The sequence below is a fragment of the Papio anubis genome, chromosome 14 (genome assembly GCF_008728515.1).
Source record: "Papio anubis isolate 15944 chromosome 14, Panubis1.0, whole genome shotgun sequence".
Lineage (NCBI taxonomy): Eukaryota > Metazoa > Chordata > Mammalia > Primates > Cercopithecidae > Papio > Papio anubis.
The window spans coordinates 86673076-86685237 of NC_044989.1; the positions used below are offsets into that span (position 1 = coordinate 86673076).

Consider the following 12162-nt stretch of genomic DNA (forward strand, 5'->3'; position numbering starts at 1 on the left):
TTTTGTGACACCATGCTCTTAGATCTTTACTTCTATGACTAAAGTTTCCTTCACTACCTCTCTATCCACATCTTTCTCTTCCTTTTTTTTGAAACAGCGTATGATGCTGTCACCCAGGCTGGAGTGCAATGGTGCAATCATAGCTCACTGCAGCCTGGAACCCCTGTGCTCAAGTGATCCTCTTGCCTCAGCCTCACAAGTAGCTTGGACTACAGGAGTGTGCCACCATGCCTGGCCAATGTTTTTTAATTTTTAGTTTTTGTAGAGAACTGGGTCTTGTCTCACTGCATTGCCCAGGCTGGTCTCCAATTTCTGGGCTCAAGCAGACATCCCTCCGCGGCCTCTGAAATCTCTGGGATTGCAGGTGTAAGCCACTGCTGCTTGCCCTTGATCCGCTTCTTTTTTTGTTTTTGTTTGAGATGGAGTCTCACTCTGTTGTCCAGGCTGGAGTGCAGTGGTGCAATCTTGGCTCACTGCAACCTCTGCTGCCCGGGTTCAAGCAAGTCTGCCTCAGCCTCCTGAGTAGCTGGGATTACAGGTGCCTGCCACTGCACCTGGCTACTTTTTGTAGTTTTAGTAGGGATGGGGTTTTACCATCTTGGCCAGGCTGGTCTTGAACTCCTGACCTCGTGATCCACCTGCCTTGGCCTCCCAAAGTCCTGGGATTACAGGTGTGAGCTACAGTGTCCGGCCTTGATCCACTTCTTAAGTACGGGTGTCTTTCTTAGATTTTTATGCTCATTTTCTTTTTTTATTGTGTACACTCTTCTGTTTCAGTGACCGGTTTAATCCATTTGGCACTCTTGTATATCTAGCCTAGATCCCTTTACTTTGAACTCCACATTGTATTTCCAGCTCCCTCTTTGTTCTGTAGTTTGGAGCGAGGATTTATGGAGTGTGGTGGGTATTGTGCTTAGTGCTTGACCATACAGTGGTGAGCAAAACGGATGTGACTCTGCCCTCCTGAGTTTGTTGGTGGAAGTACTAATCTCAGACTCATCATATCTAAACTACTCCCATCCCCCCACATCTCTCTGCTTCCCAAAGCTCACAGGGAAATACACACTTCTTGTTTTCATAGTATAACTTGTCGGTAGATGAGGAAGCCAGTGTGATTGTGTAAGTCAAAATACTAAAATCCTGAACTAAGACAGTGGCAGTGGTGGAATAATCATTTGTTGGTTATCTGCTTTCTCCATTAGATTGAGCACCCTGAAGGTAGAGAATGCCTTTCGTCTCTGTATCCCCAGTGCCGAGCTTAATGTCTGGGATCAAGTAGTAGGCATTCAGAAAGTATTTGAATAAGTTAGTGAATGAGGTAAAATCAGCATACCTTGAGTAGTATTAAATGTTTAGAGGATACACAGCATTAGAGATGAAAGGTTTAGTTCAATTCCCTGTGAAGACAATCATGTTAAAGTGATAAACAGTGTCTGGTGCAGGAAACATGAATTGGAGCAGTGAAGTTTTACTTTGGTATGTTGGTGATAAAAATTTTGTCCTACTCAGTTATCCTTTCCTCACCTTTACCTGTTTGTAGTAACTTTAGTCATCTTGTTTTCCTAGTGTTTAATGCCTGAGTACTTTGAACCTCAGATTGAAGACATAAGTGAAGCCGCCCTGAAGGAACGAATCAAGCTCAGAAAAGTCAAAACCTCTGTGGACATGTTTGATCAGCTTTTGCAAGCAGGTGACCTGAGTTTGATTAAAGCCCCTCTAATAACATGGGCTTTGAAGTGGGCCCCAGTTGCATGATTCAGATATTTTGAATAAAAGTTACAGGGCCTGCTATACTTACTTTGCTTTTATGGCTGCATGCTTTATATTTTTAATAGTTTATTTCATTTTTAGCTTTAGTGTTATTTAAGAACTATAGGTGAAGTAGAATTGCAGCTTTGTTGCTTTATTGTAGCACTGGTAGAGAAATTGTATCACGCTTCTACCTTAGCTTCTGTTTTTAACGTTAGGTAGGTACGCAGTGCTCCCAGATTTCCTGTACTCTTTTTTCTTTTATTTTTTTTTTCTTTTGAGACGGAGTCCTGCTCTGTCGCCCAGGCTGGAGTGCAGTGGTGCAATCTCGGCTTACTGCAAGCTCCGCCTCCCAGGTTCACGCCATTCTCCTGCCTTAGCCTCCCAAGTAGCTGGGACTACAGGCACCTACCACCACGTCCAGCTAATTTTTTTGTATTTTTAGTAAAGACGGGGTTTCACTGTGTTAGCCAGGATGGTCTCGATCTCCTGACCTTGTGATCCATCCGCCTCGGCCTCCCAAAGTGCTGGGATTACAGGTGTGAGCCACCATGCCCGGCCGAGACGGAGTTTCACCATGTTAGCTAGGATGGTCTTGATCTCCTGACCTGGTGATCCACCCACCTCGGCCTCCCTAAGTGCTGGGATTGCAGGTGTGAGCCACTGTGCCCAGGTTTCCTGTACTTTTTAAGGATGTTTGGAAGATTGGGCCACAACACACAAGAAGGAAATACGTAAAAAGGAAAGCACACTCAATAGGATCGGGGCTTTGATGCTGGTGCCATCTGTGTCACTAGTTGTTCTTAGCATTCAAAAAGTTACTTAATTTCTCAGAGCTTCTAGCTCTAAAATTGTGTGGTTCTCTGAATTGGAGCTGGATGTAAACTTTCGGAGCTACACATGTAAATAGCACAGCTGGTAAGTAACCATGAAAATGTACATATAGCAACATCAGAAGCAGCTGGCATTATGTGTTTAGAATCTAGAGTGCTATTTGGTGATTTAGAATAAACATGGAAGTGGTGGAAACTGGACTGAATCATTATACACTTGAACCCAGGAAACATTTGCAGAAAGCTATGTTTGAGAATTTTGGTGTGTGGCTTGGTGCAGCATCAGATGTATGGGTAAGTGATGGCAGTAGATTATAATTTAGTGAGGCGCTTCCCTCTGCTTGTTAATATGATCGGCAACTGATGTGAGTCTGCATTAAAGTTCTTAGTGCTAAGGCTTGTCTTTTTTTAGTTTTACCCCCTTTATTGGGTAGGTGTGTGCAGTCCTTCAGTAAAGACAGTTGTCAGACGCATAGCTCAGTAACTAAGTATACCAGGGAAAGGATCCTAGAACATTTCATTATCAGGCCCCTAATAAGTGCAAAACACTGTGCTAGTCATTTCACATACTTAATTCTACAATACCTTATTCATTGGTGTGTTTTTTATTTTTTTGTTTTGTTTTTTTTGAGACGAGTTTTGCTCTTGTTGCCCAGGCTGGAGTGCAGTGGTGTGATCTGGGTTCACTGCAACCTCTGCCTCCTGGGTTCAAGCAATTCTCCTGCCTTAGTCTCCCAAGTAGCTGGGATTACAGGCATGCACCACCATGCCTGGCTAATTTTTTGTATTTTTAGTAGAGATGGGGTTTCCCCACATTGATAGGCTGGTCTCAAACTCCTGACCTCAGGTGATCCACCCGCCTCAGCCTCCCAAAGTGCTGGGATTACAGGTGTGAGCCACCACGCCTGGCCCTCATTGGTGTGTTTTATAGTAATCTTATGAAGGTAATTATTAGGTAATTTTTCCAGGGTCTCATAGCTTTGAGATGGTGTGAACCAGTTGCTTCTCCATAGCCTGTACCCTCTTCGCTCTGCCCTGCTTTCTCTTCTGGACTTTTACATTTCCTAATACTCATTTTAAATTTATCAATGTATTTTGTTTAGAAAGAAAATTTATTGGCTGGGCATGGTGACTCGCACCTGTAATCCCAGAACTTTGGGAGGCCAAAACAGGAGGATTGCTTGAGCCCAGGAGTTCAAGACCAGCCTGGGCAACATAGTGAGACCTCATCTCTGCAAAAAATTTAAAAATTAGCCAGGCGCAGTGGCACATACCTGTAGTCACAGCTGCTTGGGATGCTGAGGTGGGAAGATCACTTGAGCCCAGGAGTTCAAGGTTGTAGTAAGCTATGATGTCCTTGTACTCCAGCCTGGGCGACAGAATGAGACCCTATCTCAAAACAAACAAAAAGATACATTTACTTTTCTTCTAAAATAGCAGATTATATCTCATACTTCTCTCCCTCCTGTTCCCTTTTTAGCGCTTTTAATGAGTGTCAAGATGGGGACATAATGTTTTGAACAATTTTTAAGAGACTACTATAGTTAGACAATTCAGCTAGTGTTTCTAAGCAAGTTTTTAGTGAGTATCTGGATCCAAATGGAGTAATGCTACTTGCATTTGTTCAAATGGACCTGGGCTGGGGGAAGTAAGTGGGGATAGTTTGCAGTGTGTTCAGTTTGGAGATGATAATTAAAACCATGAACTAGATTGAGAAAAATGAGTACATAAAGTAAGTGAGCACAGGCCCAAACTTCATCTTGTGTTCCAATCTTTTACATCAAATTACATGGTTAATAGGGGTTATGTCGCTGTCTATGTCACTCCAGGTGTTTAAGTTGACGTTGAGTGCATAAAGTAGTGGACAACATTAAGTATGTAGCCATGAAGACCACAGCCAATATTAAAAAATGAAGCATTTTCACCTAACAGGCTTTAGTTCTTCATTGTTTCAAGGTTTCTTTCCCTTTCTGTTTCTACCCACAGGAACCACTGTGTCTCTTGAAACAACAAATAGTCTCTTGGATTTATTGTGTTACTATGGTGACCAGGAGCCCTCAACTGATTATCATTTTCAACAAACTGAGCAGTCAGAAGAATTGGTAACAACTGTTGGCCTTGATTTTTTTTTTTTTCCTTAAGCTTCTTTTTGAAGAAATCGCTTTTAAAAATAAGATGGGTTCTTTTGCCATGTGTCAGGGTAGTTAGTAGTAAGAGATTTGTACTGAGATGTGTGGTACGATAGCCTTGATTAAAAAGTGGTACAGGAAGAAGAGAGATTTTAAACAGTTACTTCTTTCCTAGTTTACTTTTTAACAATATGTTGTCTTCTCCTACCTCATATTAAGGCAAAGCGTTGATCTGAAATGTTTGGGCTGGCCTGTGTCACTTAGAGTAATAACATGATGTATTCTGGCCAGGTAAAGACTCCATGGCCGGGGCCCCCTCAAAAATTCATACATGGACTTAGAGGCGAGAACACACTAGGTTGGAGACAGAACAGTAGTGTGCGGGGGGGCTGCCTGTAAGTTGAGTCATAGCCTCTGTCTCAACTCGTGAATTTTACTTCTAGAACTAGGTCTCAAGAAATCCTTTGGATCAGTCAAATAGAGATGCTCATGTGACATTTTTCATAAGGAGGTGTTTATACTTGTAAAAATGTTGAAAACAATCTAGATGTCCAACAGTAGATGATCAAATTATGATAAAAGTTGTGTGGCCATTGAGCACATTAGAGTAGATGTGTTTGGGTATGGAAAGATTCATCCAATAAGTGGGAAACAGGCTGTCAGCAGTATATATTCCATTTTTGTAAAAATGTTTTTACAAATGCCTAAGAAAAAAATAATTTAAAAAGTGTTTCTGGGTGATGGGATTATTGGTGTTTTTCTTCTTTTCTGTCTTTCCTACTCTTTGCCCAACTAAATGTGGATTTCTTTTTTCCCCCTCAGAGACAGGGTCTCACTCTTGTCACCTAGGGTGGAGTGCAGTGATGCTGTCATAGCTTACTGCAGCCTTTAACTCCTAGGCTCAAGTGTTCCTCCTTATTCTCCCAAGTAACTGGGACCACAAGTGTGGGCCACCACGCCTGGTTAGTTTTTTTTTGGGTGGGGAGGGTGGGTAGACATAGGGTCTTGCTGTATTGCCCAGGATGGTGTCTTCAACGCTGGGACTCAAGCAATCCTTCAAGCCTCCCAAGGTTTTGGGATTACTGACCACTGCACCTGGCCAAATGTGGATTGTTTATGTAGAGAACCTTACATTTTAAAAAGTGCATAGGCAGTAGGTTGCAGTTACACTTCACTTTCCAGAGCATCACTTCCTGAAGCCCTGCTCTGGTTGGCCCTCTACCTCTCCAGCCCCACCTCTTGAGGCAGCAGGCTACAGAGCCAGCACTGACCTCTGCAATGCCAACCAAGCCTGTATTGCTCTATGTCAGCCTCATCCCAGACCTTGGTTTATAAAGACAAGATTTAGTCTTGTAAGAAGTGTTGCTGGGTGCAGTGGCTCACACTTGTAATCCCAACAGTTTGGGACGCCAAGGTGGGTGGATCATGAGGTCAGGAGATCAAGACCATCCTGGCTAACATGGTGAAACCCCGTCTTTACTTAAAAAAAAAATACAAAAAATTATCTAGGCATGGTGGTAGGCGCCTGTAGTCGCAGCTACTCAGGAGGCTGAGGCAGGAGAATTGCTTGAACCCAGGAGGTGGAAGTTGCAGTGAGCCGAGACCACGCCACTGCACTGCAGCCTGGGTGACACAGCGAGACTGTTTCAGGAAAAAAACAAAAACAAAAACAGAAGTCTTAGTTTGCTTGGGTGAGTGTTAGACATTAAGTATATGTTGTTTATCTTGCTTTCATCCTAATTATGACAGTTTATCTGTATGGATCGAGCCAGATGTAGTCCCTGAGCAAATAGGATGTGTTGGTTGGTTTTCCTCTTTCTATCTGAGGACCAGGCCATACAGGGAAATGGCTTCATCTTGTCTCCACACTGTCACTTGTTGCTTTGAGGGTCAACTTGGCTTTTCATCTGATTTGCGCTTAAGAAATTAACTGTATAGGTGTAAGCGTTATTGGACTTCCTCTTTGCCATCTGCTGGATCTGTGTTTCCTTTATTTTTCTGAGTTCCCTTTGCCTTTCTGATTTTGAGTAGTCTGGGAAATGCATTCTATCGCCTTAACTTTTATTTCTCTTGATGATTATTCATTTCAGGAAGAGGAAAATAACAAGAAATCTAGGAGGACAGCTGGTCATCAGTTTGGAGTTACATGGCGGTATGTCACACGTAATTAGAACCTTGAATTACAGTGTCTTACAGTACATGGAATATGCCCCATCACCCCGTGAAGATGTTTTCTTGTGATGTTCTTAAATAATTGATTTTTATTGTGCAATATAAATTTCACAATTTGTATTCCAATACATTTAGACCATTTTTCAGTAGGGTCTTTATCTCCATTCAGCAACACAAGAATCTGTTGAGAGGTTGACCCTTTTTTTTTCCCCCTCATCTGTTTAACTCTGCATAACTTTCATATGGTATGGTTCCTTTGGTAGTTTCATTAACAGTGCTACCTTGGAATATATACCTCTAATTCTGAAAGATTTAATACTTTTGTTTACTAAAAGTATCATGGACACTAGAGTGTACTGCTAAATTAAGACCACTGACCAACACGTAGACGTACACAGCAGTTTAAATGAAAGATAATAATTATGTTGGAGAATTTAAGTTAGCTGGGTGTCTAAAAGGAGGATATTTCATGTGAATGTCTGGAAAGGGAAAGCTACCATGATTATCTAAAATCATTATTGAAGTGATGAATTTGATAGGATGAAAGGTTAAATTCCTTGGGGTAGGCTGGACGCGATGCCTCACGCCTGTAATCCTGGCACCGTGGGAGGCCGAGGTGAGTGGATCACTTGAGGTCAGGAGTTTTGAGACCAGCCTGACTAACATGGTGAAACCCCATCTCTACTAAAAATACAACAATTAGTTAGGGGTGGTGGCATGTGCCTGTAATTCCAGCTACTCCGGAGGTGGAGGCGGGAGAATCACTTAAACCCAGGAGGCCGAGGTTATGGAATGGGAGAAGAGATGAAAGTACATATGCTAGAATATGACCAGAAGGATCCTCCAAAAGAAACCATTTTGCCTCTGGGAAGTAGTAGCTGAAGATTGAAGAAGGATGAGGAATCTTTACTAGGGACCTTGTCATACAGTTGCTGCTTGTTTTTAATGCTAGATATTTATATACTTGTTTATAAACTTTTCATTTTCAATTCTAATTCTGCCACTTAACCTGCAAAGCCCCGACAACACATTAAGATTGTTAAGTCTTGATTTTCCCCATTTTCAAAATGATGATAACCATAACGTCCTGTAAGAATTGAGATAATGCATGTAAAGTACTTGGCACATTGCCTGGAACATAATAAACTGTCAGTAAATGGTGGTAGCTCTGATTGGTATTTCCTGTTGCCTGGGTTCACATTTACTCTCTTGTGTCTAGAGCAAAAAACAATGCTGAGAGAATCTTTTCTCTAATGCCAGAGAAAAATGCACATTCCTATTGCACAATGATCCGAGGAATGGTGAAGGTACATTTGTTTTATTTATTTTTATCTTTAATTTCCACCAATCAGGGTGTTTCAGCCTCAGAACCACTAACATTTTGGGTCAGATAATTTGTTGTGGGGTCTGTCCTGTGCACTGTAGGATGTTAGTAGCTCTCTGGGTTCTACCCACTGGATGCCAGTACTACACTCCTCCCCCACTTTCAGTTGCGACAAATAAAAATATGTTCAGGCATTACCAGTAGATAGAAAACCACTGCACTAGAGTATGAGCTTCATGAGAACAGGAGCCTGATCTGTTGAGCCTGAGCTATGTTACCAAACTCTAAGACAGAAATGTGCAAGGACTTCTTAAGTAAATGAATTTGATGATGCTTAATTTTTCCTTTTCCTTTTCCAGCACCAAGCTTATGAGCAGGCGTTAAACTTGTACACTGAGTTACTAAACAACAGACTCCATGGTGAGTTTGAGAACTCCCCTCCATCCCTTTCTCCATTTCCTTCTTTCTCTTAATTGTCTGTGTGAGGGCTTTGGATCTTGCCTCAGTCATTGGCCTATACTTTGTCTTTTCCTGAGGCATAGGTGATTGAAGCAAGAGTAGAGATCCAGAAAGGAGAGTGGTTTTCCAGTTTTGTGGGCATGTGATTAGCCAAGGGACACATAGGAATGACTGCTTTGCCTTAAACTCAGCCATTTAGGGATTCATCTTCAACCCCAAATTTTATCATTTTTTTATTTTACAGCTGATGTGTACACATTTAATGCACTGATTGAAGCAACAGTATTCGTGATAAATGAGAAATTTGAGGCAAAATGGAGTGATATACTGGTAAGGAGGAATCCTCAGTTTATTTTTTAATAGGGCTTAAATACTCTTTGCCAGAAATAGATGGGCTGGCCAGGTGTGGTGGCTCAAACCTGTGATACCAGCACTTTGGGAGGCCGAGGCGGGCAGATCACCTGAGGCCAGGAGTTCGAGACCAGCCTGGCCAACATGGTGAAACCCGTCTCTACTAAAAGTACAAACAAAGCCGGGCGTGGTGGTGCATGCCTGTAATCCCAGCTACTTGGGAGGCTGAGGCAAGAGAATCGATTGAACCCGGGAGGCAGAGGTTGCTGTGAGCAGAGATTGTGCCACTGCACTCCAGCTTTGGCAACAGAGCAAGACTCCTTCTCAAAAAAAAAAAAAAAGAAAGAAAAGTATATGAGCTGGAGATAGCATTTATGAGCATGTGCATGGCAGTCACTGTGTAGCAGTTAACTGTTCACTACCCTTTCCGCAGCCCTGGAACTCAGCTGTGTCTGGCACATGAGAAGAAAAAGTTACTTGACCCAGAGTATACAGCTAGAATTCTGGACCATTTTATTCATTTATTTTTCATAATAGTTTTTCTGTTACAAAGTAATGCATATTTGCTGTCAAATTCCTATCAGGTGTAAGTTCAAAAAGTTGAAATCACTGGATTGATTCTTGCCTAGTAACTTAAGAACAGAAACGGCTGGGCACGGTGGCTCATGCCTATAATCCCAGCACTTTGAGGCTGAGGCGGGTGGGTTACCTGAGGTCAGGAGTTTGTGAGCAGCCTGACTAACATGGTGAAACCTCGTCTCTACTAAAAATACAAAAATTAGCCAGCCGTAGTGGTGCACGCCTGTAGTCCCAGCTACTCAGGAGACTGAGGCAGGAGAATCGCCTCAACTCAAGATTGCGCCCCTGCACTCCAGCCAGGGCAACAAGAGCGAAACTCCGTCTCAAAAAAAAAAAAAAACCAACCAAAAAAACCACTTTTTTATATCATACTGGTCTATTACTTTTGAGTCTTTTCTTGGAAAACTCTCCTTGGTAGAAGACTGAAGACAGTTGACCACCTTGATCAAGTGGGGTGGGTGTTTGCATTAGCAGGCTTCTTTAAAAGGCAGAATCATGGAACCTGCTAATTAATAAACAGTTCTTAAAATAGGGATATAGTTACTAACTTGCTTTAAACATAAGCAAGAACGCTAAATTCTTTATTTTGTATGAAACAGATTATTGGACAGATTACCCAGGAATGAAAGATACTTGTTTTTTATTCAACTAGGAGCTGCTAAGACACATGGTTGCACAGAACGTGAAACCAAATCTGCAGACTTTTAATACCATTCTGAAATGTCTCCGAAGATTTCATGTGATTGCAAGATTGCCAGCCTTACAGCTTTTATGTGAAATGAAAGCCATTGGAATAGGTGAGGATGCGCCCTTGATTCCTCTGAAGACAGAGACTGTGCCAGCCAGAGGTTTCAGGTCAACATAAGCAAAGACCTTTAAATTCTTCTTCTGCTTACATAATATGCTGGAAATTTTGTTTCCATGTTTGACACGTTAAATTAAATGTACTGTACTTATGGTGGGAGTGTCTATCATCTTAGTGTTCATTAGTATTTTAGGTACTTTGTTTATGGTTCTGTTGAATCTGAGGAGAAGTGATTGCTTTGAGTTAGCTAGTTTTAAATTCATGACATTTTTCCAGCATAATTAGGTGTTTGAACCTAAGTGTGTGCTAGTGTATTGTATATTTTTCATTGGTTACTTTATTGAAAGTTGCTTTGGGAATCAATTCACTTAAATATATTTTACTGTTCTCAGTGAAGAATGTGACTAAGTATTTGGACTTTCAAAAAGTGATTAAGTCTTTATGATAGTTTTTCACCTTTACATTAATGAGTTGGAAAATATCTTTGTTCAAAGGAATAGAAATGCATCTATTGCTTAAATATTAACATTAATATGTTTTAAATTCAGTGTGTCTCAGTAAACTATATTTTGGATTGCTGTGTGTTTACCTCATTGTTTATTTTTTCTATTCACCTGGTAATTCGAGAACCCTCGCTTGCAACATATCACCATATTATTCAGCTGTTTTATCAACCTGGTATGTATGGCCTTAAATTGTGTTAATTTATATAGAAAATTGACCAGCTTTCTTGAATTTATGTGATTAATTGTTGCAGGTTATCTTCTCTGCATATGAATTAAGAAAAGATGATTTGTAAATTAACCTGTACAGCCTGAGCAGAAAGTTGTGGCTTTTTTTTTAGAGATAGGATCTTGCTCATTGCAGCCTTGAACTCCTGGGCTCAAGCAGTCCTCCCTCCTTAGCCTTCTGAGTAGTTGGGATTACAGATACCTACCAGCATGCCCAGCTGATTTTTTTTAATGGACAGGGTCTTACTACCTAAAATTATTCTTGAGGTTAGCAATCTTGTTTATGGTATGAAACTTGAGCTGGAGGGGAGAGGGTTATGGAATGTACTGTCAGTGATGTTGTACAAACGGGAATGGTTAGAATGTATTTTGGCTGAAGTCCCTTTTGTTCTTTGGAGCTATGCTATTTAATACTGTAGCCACTAGCCACATGTGGCCAGTTAATTAAAATTAAGTAAAATAATAAATTATTTTGTCACGTTAGTGCTCAGTAGCCATGTGTCTAGTGGCTACCATGTTCAGTGATGCAGGTTCAGAACATTTCCATCTTTGCCAAAAGTTTGTGGACGTTGCTGCTTCAGAGGAAAGGTAAACTTATTGTGAAGCCTTTTGGTAGGACCTCAAGGCTCCATTCGTTGTCCACTTTTAGGTCAGTTCCAGTGGGAGCTCTGCTCTGTAGATGGACTTTGGAGAGAGACACACCTGAACTGAGATGTCGGCTCTATCATTTATTTACCAGCTGTGTCAAAGTGACTGGATACCTACCTGAGGAATAGCAGCAGGGTGTGGTAGTTAAATGAGTTCCACACCGTGTCTGCTACTGTGTTTGGAAGGCACATATGAGACACTCAGAATCTTTTAGTTCTTATCCATTTATCCCCAGCCTAAGAAATAACCCTTGAGTTCAGAATTGACAGTTCTAGTCATTCTTTCTCGTGATAGACTATAAAAATTACAGAAGAGAACTTGATTCTCTCTGGTTTGGAGGACTAACTTTGTAAAATCCATATCATCACCTGTATAGGCAAAT

General features: G+C 41.4%; 1 protein-coding gene across 3 annotated transcripts in view; it reads left to right on the top strand.

The window, feature by feature from the left end:
* The window catches only part of PTCD3 (pentatricopeptide repeat domain 3), a 31225-nt gene that overhangs the window by 9919 nt on the left and 9144 nt on the right, over positions 1 to 12162 (top strand). For all 3 annotated transcript variants that reach the window (XR_002516770.2, XM_003908921.4, XM_009184584.4), the window contains 8 exons: positions 1567 to 1690; positions 4569 to 4684; positions 6802 to 6863; positions 8103 to 8190; positions 8567 to 8627; positions 8911 to 8996; positions 10249 to 10393; positions 11029 to 11079. Coding sequence is in view for 2 of the 3 variants with exons in the window: in XM_003908921.4 (XP_003908970.2) it covers positions 1567 to 1690; positions 4569 to 4684; positions 6802 to 6863; positions 8103 to 8190; positions 8567 to 8627; positions 8911 to 8996; positions 10249 to 10393; positions 11029 to 11079 (733 nt within the window). In the remaining variant the exon portion in view is untranslated. The remainder of the gene's footprint in view (positions 1 to 1566; positions 1691 to 4568; positions 4685 to 6801; positions 6864 to 8102; positions 8191 to 8566; positions 8628 to 8910; positions 8997 to 10248; positions 10394 to 11028; positions 11080 to 12162) is intronic.